The sequence below is a fragment of the Lepus europaeus genome, chromosome 12 (genome assembly GCF_033115175.1).
Source record: "Lepus europaeus isolate LE1 chromosome 12, mLepTim1.pri, whole genome shotgun sequence".
Classification (NCBI taxonomy): Eukaryota; Metazoa; Chordata; class Mammalia; order Lagomorpha; family Leporidae; genus Lepus; species Lepus europaeus.
Window position 1 is genome coordinate 84,358,453 of NC_084838.1, and position 19,544 is coordinate 84,377,996.

The following is a 19,544-nucleotide window of genomic DNA, read 5'->3' on the forward strand; positions in this document are numbered from 1 at the left end:
GTTGGGGTGCCGGATTCTATCCCGGTTGCCCCTCTTCCAGGCCAGCTCTCTGCTGTGGCCCAGGAGTGCAGTGGAGGATGACCCAAGTCCTTGGGCCCTGCACCCGCATGGGAAACCAGGAGAAGCACCTGGCTCCTGGCTTTGGATCAGCGCGATGTGCCGGCCACAGCGGCCATTGGAGGGTGAACCAACGGCAAAAAGGAAGACCTTTCTCTCTGTCTCTCTCTCTCACTATCCACTCTGCTGTCAAAAAAACAAAAACAAAACAAAACAAAAAACATTAAGAGCAGATGTAGGATCCACCAAGCTGAAGAGAAAGGAAGGGCCTTCATTGCTGTGGTTAACTGCAAAGAGCCTGGCTTAGGAATGAATTTGGTGACTTTGGAAGTTGCATAAAGTTGAATTTGTTCTAAGGTAGTGAGAGAGAGTGGAATGATGTTAAAATGACACATCTCAGTTACACAAAACCATGCAAGTTATATTAAGCAGTTAGGATTTTGTTTTACATGCAAAGGGAAATAGGGGAGAAACACACTAGACTTATATTTGAAATAAAACAAAGTACACTTTTCCTCCTTTCCATTAAAAAGCAACCTGGAGGGGCTGGTAAAGCTGCTTCCTGCGATGCACCAAGTCCAGCTGCTCCACTTCTCATCCAGCTCCCTGCTAATACAGCTGGGAAAGCAACAGAAGATGGCTCTAGTACCTGGGCTCCTACTTCCATGTGGGAAACCAGGAAGAAGCTCCTGGCTTTAGCCTGGCACTGCACTAACTATTGTGGCTGTCTGAGGAGTGAACCAGCCAGTGGAAGATTTCTCTCTCTCTGCCTCTCCCTCTCTCCCTCTCCCCCTCCCCGCCTCCTTCCCTCCCTCTGTCTCTCCTTGTCTCTGTAACTCTGCCTTTCAAATAAATAAATCAATCTTGGGGAAAAAAAAGATATTTTTTAGGCAAGTATTTTATTTTGTTTCCAGAAGCCTTTTATTTAAGAAACACAAACTTCATGCATTTCATAATTACAACTTTAAGAATATGATGATTCTTCCCACTGTACCCGCCCTCCAACCCTCTCTCCCACCCCTCTTCCTCCTCTCACTGCTATTCTCATTCTAATTTTTACTGAGATCTATTTTCAATTAACTTTATACACATATGATTTACTCTGTGTTAAGTAAGAGTTCAACAGATAGTATTTTAAAAAACAAGCTGTTCCTCAACAGTTGAGACAAGGGCTTTCAAAGTCATTGCATCTCAAAGTGTCAATTTCACTTTTATGGACTGCCTTTTAGGTGCTCTATTAGTTACCACAGGTCAGGGAGAACATATGGTATTTGTCCTTTTGGGACTGGCTTATTTCATTAAGTATGATGTTTTCAGTTTCATCCATTTTGTTGCAAATGACTGGATTTCGTTTTGTTTTTGTTTTTTTTTTACTGCTGTGTAGTATTTCAAGGTGTACATATCCCATAATTTCTTTTTTTCACTTGTGTGTATCTCATAAATACAACATTAGAAACATAGTAATTCTTCCCACCCTACCTGCCCTCCCACCCACTCTCTCCCCTTCTTCTTCCTCCTCCTCCTGTTTAGTCTGAGAAAGAAAAAGAAACAAAGAATGGAATAAAAAAACTGAGGGAACTGTTCCTCAACAGTCTAGACAAGGGCTGTTATATGTTATTACTTCTTGAAGGTGATTTTGCTCTGTTTTTCCTTCCCCCTTCCTTCCTTTTCCCTTCCTTCCTCCCCCTTCTATCCTTTTTAGAAACTTAATTGTCTTTAAAGAAGAAGAACCCAAGGATGTTACATCTCTCTTGATTTCTTAGACATAACTTTAACTTATGAGACATAGTATTATCCTCCACTTAATACACTAAATGAAAGTAATTGTTGTGAACAAGTTTTACTATTAAGTCTCACAATACAACTCTTTGGGGACAGAAGTCCTGCATGGGATCTTAGTGCACAGTGACTCTTGTTTATTTAACAAATAACACTCTTTATGTATGACATCAGTGATCACCCAAGGCCCTTGACATGAGGTTGGCTTTGGAAGCCTTTTGATAGTACTGGCTTGACAAGGCCATAAGCAAAGTGGAAGTTCTCTCCTCCCTGCAGAGAAAAGTACATCCTTCTTTGGTGGCCATTTCTTTCCACTGGGATCTCACCCACGGGTCCTTTATGTAGGGCATTTTTTTTTCCCAGAGTGTGTTGCCTTTTCATGGCTGAAATGCTTCCCCTGGGCTTTTCAGCCAGAATGGAATGCCTTTAGGGCTGATTCTGAAGTTGGGGTGCTACTTAAAGCTATTGTCATTCCATGAGGCTGCTGTATGGACTGCTTCCCATGTTGGAACCTTCATTGCTTTTTAATTCTATTATTGTTTCCAAACACTTAGTCCTATTTATATGATCACTTTAATACTTGAACCTATCTATATGGTCACTTTAACACTTATTTCTATCCATTTGATCTTTATAACACTTAAGCTGCTATTTTTATCAGCCAGCTTAAGGATTTTGGGGTCCTGTGGCTACTTGTTAAGTTGTACCCTTAGAAGTAAGTCCATAGGAATGTATGTAGGACTGTATTGCTTTGAAGTTGTGAACTTTATACATTTCACAATTACAACTTTAGGATCTTGATAATTGTTCGCACAGTGTCCACACTCCCACCCACACTGCCACCCCTTTCTCTCTTTCTTATTCTCACTCTTATTCTTTACTGAGATCTGTTTACATTTAATTTTACACATCATATACATGTATGGTTAACTGTGTTAAGTATAGCATTCAGTGAATCATATGAAAGAGAAAAAGATAAGGAAAATATAAAGGAAAAGAAAAGAAAAACAAAAATGTAGAATAAGAAGCTGTTTCTCAACATCAAGAGAAGGACTGTTCCAAAAATCATTGCTTCTCAAAGTGCTTTTTTCATTTCTACATGTTGTCTGTTAGCTGTCACAGGTAGGAAGAACTATACAGAATTTGTCTCTTTGGTACTGGCTTGTTTCACTAAGTATGTTTTCCAGTTTCATCCATTTGTGGCAAATTAATGGAATTTGTTTTTGTTTTTACTGCTGTGTAGTAGTATTCCATGGTGTACGTATCCCATAATTTCTTTATTCAGTCTATAGTTGATGGGCATTTGGGTTGATGCCATGCTTTGCTATTGTGAACTGAGCTGTGATGAACATGGAGGTACAGGTAGTTCTTTCATAGGTTGATTTCATTCCCTTTGGGTAGATTCCCATGAGTGGGATGGCTGGGTCAAATGGTAGGTCTATATTCAGATTTCTGAGTATCTCCATACTGTCTTTCGTAGTGGATTTACTAACTTATATTCCCACCAACAGTGAGTTAGGATACCTTTTTCTCACATCATCGCCAGCATTTGTTGTTTGTTGATTTCTGTATGAAAGCCATTCTAACTGGAGTGAGGTGAAACCTCATTGTGGTTTTGATTTGCATTTCCCTGATGGCTAGTGATCCTGAACATTTTTTCATGTGTCTGTTGGCCATTTGAATTTCTTCTTTTGAAAACTGTCTTTTTAAGTCCTTTGCCCATTTCTTAGATTGTTTGTTTTGTTGTTTTTTATTTTCTTGAATTCTTTATATATTTTGGTTATTAATCCTTAGTCCCTTATTAGTTGTATAGTTTGTAAATATTTTCTCCCATTCTTTTAGTTGTCTCTTCACCTTGCTGATTGTTTCTTTTGAAGAAACAGAGCTTCTCAATTTGATATAATCTCATTTTTCGATTTTGGCTTTGATTGGTTGTGCCTCTGGGGTCTTTTCCAAGAACTCTTTGTCTATGCCGATGCCATGTGGGATTTCCCAAATGTTCTCTAATAATTTGATGGTGTTGGTTCATAGATTTAGGTCTTTAGTCATTTTGAGTAGATTTTGGTAAAAGGTATCAGGTAAAGGTCTTGCTTCATACTTCCCCATGTGGAGATTAGTTTTCTCAGCACCATTTGAGGAGCCTGTCCTTGCTCCAGGGATGGCTTTTAGCTTTTTGTCAAAAATAAGTTGGTTGTAAATGCTTGGATTAATTTCTGGCATTTCTGTTCTGTGTCATTGGTCTATCCATCTATTTTTATACCAGTACCAGGCTGTTTTGATTACAACTGCCCTGTAGTATGTCTTGAAATCTGGTATTGTGCTGCCTCTGGCTCTGATTTTGTTGTATAATATTGCTTTAGCTATTCGAGGTCTCTTGTGCCTCCATATGAATTTCAGCATCATTTTTTCTATGCCTGAGAAAAATGTCAGTGGTGTTTTGATTAGTATCACATTGAATCTATAAATTGCTTTTGGTTGTCTGGACATTTTGATGATACTGATCCTTCCAGTGATGAACATGGAAGATTTTTACATTTTTTTTACCTTCTTCTGTTTCTTTGTTTAATGTTTTCTAATTCTCATCGTAGCGATCTTTGACATTCTTAGTTAAGTTTATTCTAAGATATTTGGTTATTTTTGTAGCTACTGTGAATGGAATTGACCTTAGAAATTTTTTCTCAGTCATGGCATTCTCTGTTGATTTTATATCCTGCTACGTTCCTTCTGTAAGTTTCAGTAGTCTCTTAGGGGAATCTTTTGGATCCCCTGTAATATAGAATCATGTCATCTGCAAATAAGTAGTTTGACTTCTTCCTTCCAATTTGTATCCCTTTGATTTATTTTTCTTGCCTAATGACTCTGGCTAGAACTTCCAGGACCATATTGAATAGCATGGTGATAGTGGGCATCCTTGTCTTAGTCCAGATCTCAGTGGGAGTGCTTCCAACTTTTCCCCATTCAATAGGACACTGGCTGTGGTTTTGTCATGAATTGCCTTTATTTGTTGAGGACTGTTCCTTCTATACCCAATTTGCTTAAAGTTTTCATCATGAAAGGTTGTTGTATTTTATCAAATGCTTTCTCTGCGTCTATTGAGATAATCATATGTATTTTGTTCTTCAAATGGTTAGTGATGTGTCCACTTGATTGATTTGCGAATGTTGTGCTGTTCCTGCATTCCAGGGATAAATCCCACTTGGTCCAGGTGAATGATCTTTCTGATGTGTTGTTGGATTCGATTAGCTAGTATCTGTTGAGGATTTTTGCATCTATGTTCATCAGGGAAATTAATCTGTAGTTCTCCATTGTTTATCTTTTTCAGGTTTAGACATAAGGTGATCCTGGATTTGTAGAAAGAGTTTGGAAGGATTCCCTCCCTTTCGTTTGTTTTGAGTAGCTTGAAAGAATTGGAGTTATCTCTTCTTTAAATGTCTGGTAGAATACAGTAGTGAAGCCACCAGGTCCTGGTCTTTTTTTGTTAGGAGAATATTTATTATTGATTGAATTTTCCTCTTGGTTATGCATCTGTTTAGGCTTTCCGTGTTTCCATGGCTTAATTTATGTAGGTTTCATGTGTCCAGGAATCTGTCCATTTCTTCTAGGTTTCCTGGTTTGTTGGCCTAAACCTGTTTGTAGTATTTTCTGATGATGATTCTTATTTCTTTTTTTTTTTTTTTTTTTTTATTTTTGACAGGCAGAGTGGACAGTGAGAGACAGAAACAGAGAGAAAGGTCTTCCTTTTGCCGTTGGTTCACCCTCCAATGGCCGCCGCGGTAGCGCGCTGCGGCCGGCGCACCGCGCTAATCCGATGGCAGGAGCCAGGTGTTTATCCTGGTCTCCCATGGGGTGCAGGGCCCAAGCACTTGGGCCATCCTCCACTGCACTCCCTGGCCACAGCAGAGAGCTGGCCTGGAAGAGGGGCAACCGGGACAGGATCGGTGCCCTGACCGGGACTAGAACCCGGTGTGCCGGCGCCGCTAGGCGGAGGATTAGCCTATTGAGCCGCGGCGCCGGCGATGATTCTTATTTCTGTGGTCTTTGTTTTTACATTTCCTTTTTCATCTGTAATTTTATTTAGTTGGGCCTTTTTTTAAAAAAAATTTTTTTAGTTGGGCCCATGGTGTGTCAATTTTGTTTATTTTTTCCAAAAACCAGCTGCTTGTTTTGCTGTTTTTTTTGTATAGTTTTTTTGGTTGTCATTTTTTAAATTTCTTCTTTTAGTTATTTTCTCCTCCTAGTTTTGGTTTTGGTGTGCTGTTTCTTTACATCCTTGAGATGCATTGATAGCACATTTATTTGGTGCCTTTTCATTTCCTTGTTAGGAGGTAGCAATTGCTATAAACTTTGCTCTTGACACTGCTTTTGCTGAATCTGATAAATTTTTTTTTTTTGACAGAGTGGACAGTGAGAGAGACAGAGAGAAAGGTCTTCCTTTTGCCATTGGTTCACCCTCCAATGGCTGCCACTGCTGGCGCGCTGCGACTGGCACACCTCACTGATCTGAAGCCAGGAGCCAGGTGCTTCCTCCTGGTCTCCCATGCGGGTGCAGGGCCCAAGCACTTGGGCCATCCTCAGCTGCACTCCTGGGCCACAGCAGAGAGCTGGCCTGGAAGAGGGGCAACTGGGACAGAATCCGGCGCCCCAACCGGAACTAGAACCCGGTGTGCCGGCGCCACAGGCAGAGGATTAGCCTAGTGAGCCGTGGCGCCAGCCCCCCCATTACTATTCTTTTGGAGTCTGTCTCCCTTTAAATCTTTTAAATAGCCAGGTGCTCTGTAATTGGGTGCATATACATTTATTTATTTATTTTTTATTAGACAGGTAGAGTTACAGACAGTGAGAGAGAGAGAGACAGAAAGTTCTTCCTTCCATTGGTTCACTCCCCAAATGGCCGCCACGGCCAGCATTGCACTATCCGAAGTCAGGAGCCAGGTGCTTCTTCCTGGTCTCCCATGAGGGTGCAGGGGCCCAAGCACTGGCCATCCTCCACTGCCCTCCTGGGCCACAGAAGAGAACTGGACTGGAAGAGGAGCAACCGGGACTAGAACCCGGTGCCCATATGGGCTGTGGGCGCCACAGGTGAATGATTAGCCGTGTGAGCCAAGGCGCCGGCCCCTGCATATACATTTTATAATAGTCACATCTTCCTTTTGGATTGATCCCTTAATCATTACATAGTTTAATTCTTTTTTTTTTTTTTAACAGTTTTTGTGTTAAAGTCTATTTTGTCTGATATTAGGATGACTAAACCAGCTCTTTTTTTGTTTTTTGTTGGCATGGATTATCTTTTCCCATCCTTTCACTTTCAGTCTGCGTGCATCTTTGTTGGTGAAATGTGTTTCTTGTAGGCAGCAAATAGATGAGTTTTGGTTTTTTAATCCATTCAGCCAGTGTATGTCTTTTAATAGGACCATTAAGGCCATTTACATCAATTTTGTGACTATTGATAAGTAATGATGTGGTCCTACCATTTTTCTGTAAATATTCCTGTTATTTACTTTGGATTTCTTTTGCACTTTTTGGGAGGTTTTCTGTCTTAACCTTCTTTTGTAAGGATGGTCATGTTTTCTGTGTTTCTCTGTGTAGCACATAGTGTATCCTTTAGCATCTTTTGCAAGGCTGGACAGGTGGTGACATTTTTTTCAGTTTCTGTTTTTTATGGAAAGTCTTTATTTTACCTTCATCATCAATAAGAGATTAGCAGGGTATGATATTTCTGGGTTGACAGGTTTTTTTTTATCTTGCCATTCTCTCCTAGCCTGTAGGGTTTCTGCTCTGAGTCTAATTGGAGATACTCTGAATGTAAGCTGGCATTTCTCTTATGCACATTTTATAATCTTCGTTCTACTGTGGTGACTTTGACTACAATGTTTTGTGGTGAGGATCTTTTCTGGTAATGTAATAGGGTTGCATGTACTTCCTGCAGTTAGACATCCCTTACTTTTCTGAAGTTTTCTGTAATATCACTGTAAGGCCTTCTAATCCTTTTTCTCTTTTCACACCGTCAAGAACTCCTCTAAGACCTGTATGTAGGGTCGTTTGATAGTATCCCATAAATCTCCAATGGTGTTTTTTAGTTTTCTAGTTTCTTCTTTTGTTTTTTTGGTCTGACTATAAAATTTCTAGTAATTTGTCTTCTAACTTGGACATTCTTTTTTTTTTTTTTAAATTAAACTTTTATTTAATGAATATAAATTTCCCAAGTACAGCTCATGGGTTACAATGGCTTCCCCCTCCCAAAACTTCCCTCCCACCCGCAACCCTCCCCTTTCCCGCTCCCTCTCCCCTTCCAATCACATCATGATTCATTTTCAATTCTCTTTATATACAGAAGATCAGTTTAGTATATATTAAGTAACGACTTCAACGGTTTGCCCCCATATAGCAACACAAAGTGAGAAAAAATACTGTTGGAGTACTAGTTATAGCATTAAATAACAGTGTACAGCACATTAAAGACAGAGATCCTACATAATATTTTTTTAAAAAAATTAATTTTCTATGCCATTTCCAATTTAACACCAGGTTTTTTTTTTTTTTCATTTCCAATTCTCTTTATATACAGAAGATCGATTCAGTATATAATTAGTAAAGATCACATCAGTTTGTACCCACACAGAAACACAAATTGTAAATATTACTGTTTCAGTACTAGTTATAGCATCACTGCACATTAGACAACACATTAAGGACAGATCCCACATGGGATGTAAGCACACAGTTATTTCTGTTGCTGACTTAACAATTTGACACTCCTGTTCATGGCATCAGTAATCTCCCTAGGCCCTAGTCATGAGTTGCCAGGGCTATGGAAGCCTTTAGAGTTCACTGACTTTATTTCTAATATTTTATTTTGATTTGATCTCAATTTCATGGCATGTACAGATTTCATTAGCTTGTAGATTTGCTTTTGATTACTTCTGACTAATCCTATGATCTATTTTTTTGAATTCTGTTTCTGGCATTTCTTTAATCTCTTCATCTTCATATTCTAGTATTGAAGTGTTCTTTTGGGGGCATCATGTTGTCTTCCTTATTCTTGTTTCTTGAATTGATGCATTTATTATTTGGCATTTGTGGAGGTACTAGTTGGTTTCTATTTTTTTCCCCTGTGATTGCCTTTATCTTTGTTTTTTCAGTAAATATCCAGAGGTGTGTGGTGGGTGTGGCCAGGTAGCTGTGTTCAGCGCTCCAGAGTGAAGGGAGTGTCCAAGGTGACACCCAGTTTGGGCTTGGAAATCTCCTTTTTTTTAAATGTTCTTTAGTTTGCCAGAGGGAAGCTTTGTTCTGCTCTGTTGGCATAGTCTCACACTCACCTCCCCAAAGGAGACGAGTGCCTGAGTGCTACCCCAGTGGGTACAATATTTGTCCACGCTGGCACAAGAACCATGCAAAGGATTTGCAGTTCTCAGTGTAATCAGTAGCAGTTACCTTCACCAGGGATCAGGAAGCCCCTAGCATGGGGAGCCTCCCACAGTGACTGTAACATCCCAGCCACACCCTGAGCCTTCTGACACATCCACAGTGTTTTCACAGTCTCGGCACTTAAGCCACCCACAGTCATGAGCACCCTGCCCCCTGTCAATTCTCCCTTTTAGACTCAGGTATCTCTGCTGGGTGGATGAACACAAGCTGGTACAGATGTTATTTACGGCCAAAATGGTGCCCGCCCTCTCTCAACTTGTTACACGATGCTGGTGTCAGGTGGTTGTGGAGAGAAAAAATTTGCCCCCTTTTCTTCTGTAGTTTGGCAGTTACACTGTCCTCTACAGGGCTCCAAGCTGGATTCCCGCCAGGCTTTTCCCGCAGCTTTGTTGCCAGTGGCTTGGGTTGCTGCAGTTTGTTCTCACCTCACTCTCCAGAGCTCCTGCTAAGGCTCTTGGCTGCTGGGGTCCTGAGTTGTGCTTGTCCATACACTCCATGTAGGTCTACAGTGTTGCTTTAATTTGCATGGAGTTTCCTCTGCTGTTCTAAGTCTTCCTGAGATTGCACTCTCTCCACTTTTTTTTTAATAAGAAATTTCAATTTTTTTATATACAGTTGCTAATTGATTATTAGATTGGCTTAAGAATTATCTGGGTTGCTTTTTCTTAATAGAGAATGCAGCATTGCAAAAATATGTATATGTTCACTCAGGTTGAGTTTTAGAGAATGTCTCAGATGTCTTATTAAGCTTCAAAATATGTTATTCATCACAGGAAATGCATTATTTTCATTCATTTTTACAAACTATTCCAGAATTGACTTAGGTGTGTAGAATTCTGAAATTTTTTATAGAAAGCTTTTATTTAATAAATATAAACATCATAAGTACAACTTTTGGATTATAATGGTTCTTCCCCCCATACCTGCCCTCCCATCCTACCTCCTAATTCCTCTCCCATCCCTTTCTTCATTAAGATTCATTTTTAATTATCTTTATATATAGATCAACTCTATACTAAGATTTCAACAGTTTGTACAACACAGACACACAAAGTATAAAGTACTGTTTGAAGAAATGTTTTACTGTTAATTTTCATAGTACAACAACCTTAAAGACAGAGGTCCTCCATGGGGAGCAAGTACACAGTGACTCCTGTTGTTGATTTAACAGTTGACACTCTTATTTATGATGTCAGTGATCACCAAGGCTCTTGTCATGAGTTGCCAAGGCTATAGAAGCCTTCTGAGTCCACAAACTCTGACATTATTTAGACAAGGCCATAATCAAAGTAGAAGTTCTCTCCTTCCTTCAGAGAAAGACACCTCCTTCTTTGATGGTCCCTTCTTTCCACTGGGCTCTCACTCAGTGAGATCTTTCATGTAGTCCTTTTTTTGCCACAGCACCTTGGCTTTCCATGCCTGAAATGCTCTCATGGGCTTTTTAGCCGGATCCAAATGCCTTAAGGGCTGAATCGGAGGCCAGAGTGCTGTTTAGGGAATCTGCCATTCTATGAGTCTGTTGTGTGACTCACCACTCTTTTTAAACTACCTTCTGCTGCACTAGAGCAGTAAGCTCCCTCCATATTCCACCTCTTGGATCTCTCTCAAGGATATAATTTAAGCAAAAAAAAAAACAAAAAAACAAAAAAAAAAGCAACCTAGAGCTATCAGCTATCATGGCATTAAAAAAACTTGTGTCATGGCATTAAAAAAACTTTCATTGAAAGTGAAGCCTAAAGTAGGACTTCCTTGGAATACAAGATTTAGATTTTTAGAGTCAGGTTTACAAGAGAAAGATCATTTTGGTTGGGTAATCTTTAGAGTGTAGATAGAAATGTGGATAGAGGAATGGTAGACTGGAGAATCTTGAAGGCCAGTGTGTCCTTCTGTGTATTTCTTGTAACTTACCCAGAAAATGAACTTGAGTAAAATTGTATTTGAATCCATCTGTATTTCAATCAAAATTGTTTTTTTGTTGGAAAAATGGACAAATGTGATTTAAGTCAGCTCTGATTTTAAATTCCAAGTTTATTGGCTAATCATCAGAATATTCAGTCCCTGTATTTTGCCCCATTCCCTATCCTCATTTAGATAGCGTGTTCTTTTACATACTTGTATGAGATTTTAGCATTGCAGATGGTGGCTTAACCTACTGCACTATAGCACCAGCTTCTTTTATCTGCTTTTAACCTTTACTTTTCTGTTATTATATATATTTTTTCACCTTCTATAATTTTAGTTTAATATTAGTACTTTTAAAATTGCTGACTTTTCAAATTGAACATGCATCCTTTAATAATACATCTTTAATTTTAAAGGTTGTATTAAAATATACTGATGATCTTACATTTAAGCTTTTTTATCTCGTCATAGAGTCACAAAATATGGAGTGATATTTTTTCAGGGTTTGGCTTTTGGGGAAGAAAGGACTTAATATTGATGAAATATGGAGTAGCACATTTCAAACAAATCCAATGATTTGTTCAGATATTTCTAACTTTCTGGATCAGTTTTTTTTTTTTTTTTTAAGATTTTATTTATTTGTGAGGCAGAATTACTGGTAGAGAGAGGGAGATACAGAGAGAAAGGTCTTCCATCCACTGGTTCACTCCCTACATGGCCACAGTGGTCTGAGCTGGGCTGATCCAAAGCCAGGAGCCAGGAGCTTCTTCCAGATCTCTCACAAGGGTGCACGGACCCAAGCACTTGGGCCATCCTCCACTGCTTTCCCAGGCCATAAGCAGAGAGCTGTATTGTAAGAGAAGCAGCCAGGACATGAACCAGCTCCCATAATTGATGCTGTGGCCACAGGTGGAGAATTAGTCTGCTAAACCACTGGATCAGTTATTGTGTAAGCCGCTGGATCAGTTATTGTGTAAAAATCATAGGACACTCTTTGCACAGATGTTTTGATTTAAACAATATTTCTACTAAGTTTTCTAGTGATCTTTTCTAAGACCTATTTAGTTTTAAGAGTAATTTTAGGCCAGCGCCGCGGCTCACTAGGCTAATCCTCCGCCTGCAGTGCCGGCATCCCGGGTTCTAGTCCCAGTCGGGGTGCCGAATTCTGTCCTGGTTGCTCTTCTTCCAGTCCAGCTCTCTGCTGTGGCCCGGGAGTGCAGTGGAGGATGGCCAAGTGCTTGAGCCCTGCACCTGTGTGGGAGACCAGGAAGAAGCACCTGGCTCCTGGCTTCGGATCGGTGCAGCGCCGGCCGTGGCGGCCATTTGGGGGGTGAGCCAATGGAAGGAAGACTTTTCTGTCTTTCTCTCTCTCACTGTCTATAACTCTCTCTCTGTCTCACTGTCTAACTCTGCCTGGCAAAAAAAAAAAAAAAATAGTAATTTTAGATTTTTTTTTACATTTCACAATGTTTTTTATACATTTTATTAACATAATTGGTACACATGTATGGGGTGCAGTATATTTCAACACAGTGTGTACTAGCTTAGAGTATACAGGATTTCTGTATCCTAATATCCTCTTCCCATCTTTGTAAAATAAGAAACTTTCCTGTTTCAGTTGGAGATCTACTAAACTTTATAAATGAAAACATCTTTTATTCACTCAAATTGATTTAATAGCTGCTTCCAGGATTTTATCAATAAAGAAAGGTTTCTGCTTCCTATCTGAGGTGTCATAAACTATTTAGGTTTAAGGGCTGGCACTGTGGTGCAGTGGGTTAAAGCTCTGGCCTGAAGCACCAGCATCCCATATGGGTGCCGGTTCTAGTCCCGGCTGCTCCTCTTCCGATCCAGCTCTCTGCTGTGACCTGGGGAAGCAGTAGAAGGTGGCCCAAGTCCTTGGGCCCCTGCACTCACGTGGGAGACCTGAAGAAGCTCCTGACTCCTGGCTTCAGATCGGCGCAGTTCTGGCTGTTGAGGCCATCTGAGGAGTGAACCAGCAGATGGAAGACTTCTCTCTCTCTCCCTTTCTCTGTAACTCTCTTTCAAATAAATAAATCTTTAAAAAATAACAATACTTTATTTAGGTTTAAAAGCTGATATTGGACTTAGGAACACAAACCATTACTTTGTATTTTTGTTTTTCCTGTTATAAAAGTGAATAAAAAGTTTATTAGGATAAAAAATCTTGAGTAAATGAAATATCTAAGGAATGTGGAACCTGGTTTTGATGCCTTTTCTTGTTTACACAGGACTTTATTTTAGGTAACTTAATAATTGAATGTTTTTCATTCTCTCAATAATATTATGATCAAGTATCACTTTTCAGTATGATGGATGTAGCTATATTAACTTTACAGATTGATTAGAAGCTACACAGATTCTAGCAGTAGTCGCAAATAAATGTTTAATACCCTTTTTTCTTTAGGTCTTTCTTTCTCCTCTGTTTTACCCAAGTTAAGTTTATGGGTTAAAAGCAATTTTTTGTATAAATCACTTTTTTAAGAATTATTTTATTTATTTGAAAATCAGAGTTAGAGAGAGAAAGCCAGAGAGAGAGGTCTTCCCATTCCGCTGGTTCACTCCCCAAATGACCGCAATGGCCAGAGCTGAGCTGTTCTGAAGGCAGGAGCCAGGAGCTTCATCCAGGTATTGCCATGTGGGTGCGGGGCCCAAGCACTTGGGCCATCTTCCACTGCTTTCCCTGATCCAGCACAGAGCTGGATCAGAAGTGGAGCAGTGGGGACTCAAATTGGCACCATATGGGATGCTGGCTGCAGGCTGGGGCCTTAACCCCCTATGCCGCAGTGCCAGCCCCTGTAAATCACTCTTAATTTTATAGTCAGGTTTTTTTTAGTATATGTATTGATGAGCAAATATTTCAATTTTTACATTGCAAATATTTTGCTCAAGATCAGTTTAAAATCAATACTGTGTTATTTTAAGATTGTATTATCAATTCATATATACAGTCATTCTCTAACTTTTTAAAGTATTTTGGTTAGAGTATTCATTGTGAAGATTTATATTTTTTACAGGTCTACTATATATTATTGAAACACAGAAAGTTCTTGATCTCAGAATTAATTTGAAGGCTTCATATATTATTGTCCCACAAAATGGAATTTTTAACTCTACATCAAATCTGCTTCTTTTGGATCTTGGTCATCTAAAGGTATATACCAATAATATTTTATTTATGTTATAGCATTTAGGCTGTTTGTTTAAAATGTATTTTGGTTTTTAAACTTTTTGTTTTTTAAATTTATTTTTAAAGATTTATGTATGCATTTGAAATGCAGAGCAACAGAGAAAGAGAGGAGAGGGAGGAAGCAATAGATAATCTTTCAGCCACTCCACAAATGTCCACAACAGCCAGGTTTGGCCCAGGCCAAAGCCAGGCCCAGAAACCCCATTTGAGTCTACGATGTGAATGGGACCCAAGTACTTTTGCTGTCTTTTGCTGGCTTATTATCCGGAAACTGGATCAGAAAAAGAGCAACTGGGACTTGAACCAGCATTCCAGTATGTGATGTGTTGAAAGCTGCAGTTTAACCCACTGTGCAATAATGGTGGTCCTAGTTTATTGATTTTTAAATTTATTATAAACACTAGATTTGTGAAATCTTTTTGTGTGTAAATAAAGTGAAATGTAATTTAATTAGGTAACTTTCCTACATTTCTAAAAGCAAAAAAGACCAATTGAATGCTGGTATAAGGAGCAAACCTAAGAATCATGTTTACAGAGTTTGGGAGCCATACTTGAGCAGTTTATTTCCTTTTCAATTTAAATCTATTACTTGGTTAACTTAAAGTTACATGGAGTGGAAGGAATTCTGAAACTAATCAAATATCCTTTTATTGAAATTTTTTATATGCAACTGTAAGTATTGACATCTTAATATTTCTGTTAAATAATCTAAAATTGAGAGGTGATCTTGTATTTACCTGAGTATTTGGTTTTTTCTTTCTTATGGGCTTTTTTCTTCCTGGATTTTAATAGAGAATTCTAAAAAATGTTATTTCTAGATTTTTACTGTTAAATATTTTAAGAACTATGTGAGCCAGTGCTGTGGCATAGTGGGTAAAGCTGCCACCTTGCAGTACCAGCATCCCATGTGTGTGCCGGTTCTAGACCCGACTGCTCCACTCCCGATCTAGCTCTCTGCTATGGCCTGCTCTGCTTGGGCCCCTGCACTCGCATGGGAAGACCTAGAGATAGCTCCTGGCTCCTAGCTTCAGATAGGCACACCTCTGGCCGTTGTGGCCAGTTGTGGGGTGGAAAGTGAAATGGAAAGCCTTTCTCTCTCTGCCTCTCCTTCTTTCTCTGTGTAACTCTGACTTTCAAATAAATCTTTTTATTTTTATTTTTTTAAGATTTTTTATTGATTTGAGAAGTAGAGTTACAGATAGTGAGAGGGAGAGACAGAGAGAAAGGTCTTCCTTCTGTTGGTTCACTTCCCAGATGGTCGCAATGGCTGGAGCTGCGCAGATCCTAAGCCAGGAGCCAGGTGCCTCTTCCTGGTCTCCCAGATGGGTGCAGGGGCCCAAGGACGTGGGCCATCTTCTACTGCTTTTCCAGGCCACAGCAGAGAGCTGGATAGGAAGAGAAGAAGCTGGGACTAGACCTGGCACCCATATGGGATGCCGGCACTGCAGGCGGAGGATTAACCTACTGCACCACGACGTCAGCCCCCCCCCCCCCCCAAAAAAAAAAGAAATACGAAGAAATGGAATTAAATATTGTTTATTTAGGCTCAGAAATGCTGTGAAACTCATGTACAATTTTTTTATAACATTTTCCATGAACTTTTTGAAGTCTTTTCTATGGATTTCAAAATTTTTGGCACCAAAATAAACTTTTAATTCTACTTTCCAACAATTTTTTGAAGTATCCTCATACAGTACTCATAGCCATATGTGATTTTTTAAATTACTTAAGATTTAAAATTATTATTATTACAGATTTTTTTATTTACTTGAAAGGCAGAGTTGGAGAGAGATTTTTCATCTGCTGGTTCACTCTCCAAGTGACTACAATAGCTGGGACTGTGCCAAACCAAAGCTAGGATCCAGGAGCTTCATCCGGGTCTCCCACATGGATGGCAGGAACCCAAATACAAATATTTTTCATGGTACAATAGCAGGAAGTTGGATAGGAAATTAAAAGTAACCGGGACTCAATGACTTGGAACCGGTATCCATATAAGGTGCTGGTATTGCAGGCTGCAACTTAACCCACTGTGCCACAATGCTGTCCCCAGAATTCATCGTCCTAAGTCATATTAGCCACATCTAAGAATTTAATATTTAAGGGCTAGTGTTGTGGTGCAGATGGTTAAGCCACCACTTGCGATGCTAGCATTCCATATGAGTTCTAGTTTGAGTCCTGGATGCTCCGCTTCTGATCCAGCTCCCTGCTAACACACGTGGGTAAGCAGTGGAAGATGACCCAAGAACTTGGGCCTCTGCCATCCATGTGGGAGTCCTGAATAGAGTTGCAGGTTCCTGGATTTGTCCTTACCCAGCAATGGCCGTTGTTGCCACTTGGAAAGTGAACATCCAGGTGGATGATACCTTTCTCTGTCTCTCCCTTTATCTCTGTAACTGCCTTTAAAATAAACAAAATAAATCTAAATAAGTTTTTAATACTTAGAAGTGGCTAGTGACTACTGTGTTAAATGGCACAAATGTAGAACATTTCTATCATCATAAAAGCTGTATTGGACAGCAGTACTCCAAATCACTAAATAGAAAGGAATACCTTTAACAAGATTCAAGAGAGATGGGTGCCTTTTCCATCTAATAAATATGTGTCTTTATATTAATATTCTCCCTTATTCCATTGTTTTTCAGTCTATTCTTGGTAATTATGTAGATACCAGCTAGTTACTCATATTTGAATTTGATTTTTTAATTGTTTCAAAAGCGGTGTGTTGGCCGGCACCGCTTCCCAATAGGCTAATCCTCAGCCTGCGGCACTGGCACACCGGGTTCTAGTCCCGGTTGGGGCGCCGGATTCTGTCCTGGTTGGCCCTCTTCCTGGCCAGCTCTCTGCCGTGGCCCGGGAGTGCAGTGGAGGATGGCCCAAGTCCTTGGGCCCTGCACCCGCATGGGAGACCAGGGGAAGCACCTGGCTCCTGGCTTCGGATCAGCGTGGTGCGGCGGCCATTGGAGGGTGAACCAACAGCAAAGTAAGTCCTTTCTCTCTGTCTCTCTCTCTCACTGTCCACTCTGCCTGTAAAAAAAACAAACAAAAACACAAAAGCAGTGTGTTATAGAAGGAAGGGCTTAACGTTAGGAGTAAGGAAATCTATCTAATTAAGTGATATTAAGTAATTTTCTTAACTGTTGCCTAAAATTCATTACTTTTCAATAGAGATAATCATTTTTTTACTGTTTCCTTTACTTCAGCTATATAAAATAGAAGAAAATATAGCATACATATGAATATTATTATGTACTGTTGTGATCTCTTAAAGATATTTAAGCAAAAAAAAAAAAAAAAAAAGGATATATAGTGTGCCAAAAAGAGGGAGATATAAAAGTAACTCGCCTGAAGTAACGTAAATGGCAGAGGTGGGATTAAAATTCAGCCATTGTAATACTGAATTCTGGATTCTTACTTAATATAAAGTTGTCTGTGTATTTGTCATTTTGCCATAGAAACAACTTGTAATTTAATCTCTTTGATCTTAACCTCAATGAGAAGGCTTATCAGAGTTAACAATTTGTTAGATTGAATGTTTTCTGGACTGTTTTTTTAAATCTTCCATGTTTTAAAGTGGTAACTTTTAAACCCTCCACATAGAGTCCTAAAGGTCCTTGTCTGGGAAGTTTGCCTGGAGCAGACAGAAAGGTCAGGCTAGACTGCCAGTCACACAGTGAGACCACAATAAACCTCTATAATAATTGTTTCTGACCTGTATTGTACCTTGAAAAATAATGCAAAGTGAATCAAACCCCTACTCAAAAATATGGACTGCTCTGTGAATTTGTGTCATTTATGCAGCAAAGAGCGTTCAGATCTTCCCTGTATGGCTTCAGTTTTAATATATGTGCTGCTGAAGCAAGAAACTAGACTTTCATTTGTTTTAAAACTGTTGTTTCAAGAGTAAGAGACTTCTTAGCAGCTGGTTCAGTCCCCAGTTGCCCATAATGGTCAGAGGGCCAAAGCCAGGAGGCAGGAGTTGATCTTGGACTCCCAAGTGGGTGGCAGGGGCCATCACCTTCTGTTTGGGGGATGGTTGAGATGGGGCAACATTAGCAGGAAACTAGAACAGAATTGAACCCAGGCACTCAAAAGATAACCATTTTCCCAAAATCCATGTGCCTCAATTTAACAGATTAGATATTTACTCAGTTTAAACATTCAGCCTACTGCTTCCCATTTAAGTAAATGGGAAATAAAAACTTAATATGTAAGAATTTCCTTTATGCTTGTCCTTCTCAGTATACAACAAATTGATAAGTACCATTCTAAACAACCTGATAATATATGTCCGCTTTTGAGGTTTTGCTGTCCTGTTAAATTTTCATATTATAAGACTGAATGATAAAATATTTCTAATTATTCTTTGAAGTATTATGTGTAATCTAAAGTATTATTTTTAACTTTAAGGTAACCAGTAAAAGTCGTTCGGAATTACCAGATGTGAAACAAGGTGGAGCCAATCTTGAAGAGATAATGCATAGAGCTTATGATTCCTTTGATATTCAGCTTACAAGCATACAGCTGCTTTATAGCAGAGATGGTAAGTATAAAATACATTATTTACTGATTGACTTGTTGAAGTGAGTAATTAGGTTTCTTTATTTTTCTTTGAAAAATTTATGTATTTATTTATTTGAAAAGCAGAGCAATAGAGAGTGAGAGACAGAGGTATCTTCCATTCACTATTTCACTGTCCAAGTGGTTACAACATCCTGGTCTGGGCTAGGCTGAATCCAAGAACTGGGAATTCCATCCTGGTCTCCCACAGGCAGGGGGTGCGGTGGAGTGCCAACTCTGAGCTATCTTCTTTTGTCTGCCTGGGCACATTAGGGAGCTGGGAGCATGTAGCACCTAATGTTTTTAGATATTTGGTTTGAAGACCTTACTCCAAATTAGTGCTAGGACTAATGTGTATGTTTTAACATTTATTTGAGACACAGAGTTCCCATCCACGTCTCAAATGTCCAGAACATCCAGAATTGGTCCGGGCTGAAGATAGGAGCCCAGAACTCTGAACTGCATTCAGATCTCCTGCATGGGTAGCATAAATGCAAGAACTTGATCCATCATTTGCTGCCTCCCAGGGTTCACGTTAGCAAGAAACTGTATCAGAAGAGTAGGAGTGGGATTTCAACCAGACACTTGAATATGGTGTGCAGGATCTTAA

At 39.5% G+C, this 19,544-nt stretch overlaps 1 protein-coding gene across 3 annotated transcripts in view; it reads left to right on the plus strand.

The window, feature by feature from the left end:
* VPS13A (vacuolar protein sorting 13 homolog A) overlaps positions 1–19,544 on the plus strand; it is a 254,299-nt gene that overhangs the window by 68,956 nt on the left and 165,799 nt on the right. For all 3 annotated transcript variants that reach the window (XM_062208443.1, XM_062208441.1, XM_062208442.1), the window contains exons 20-21: positions 14,202–14,338; positions 18,785–18,917. In XM_062208443.1, coding sequence (XP_062064427.1) covers positions 14,202–14,338; positions 18,785–18,917 — 270 coding nt within the window. The remainder of the gene's footprint in view (positions 1–14,201; positions 14,339–18,784; positions 18,918–19,544) is intronic.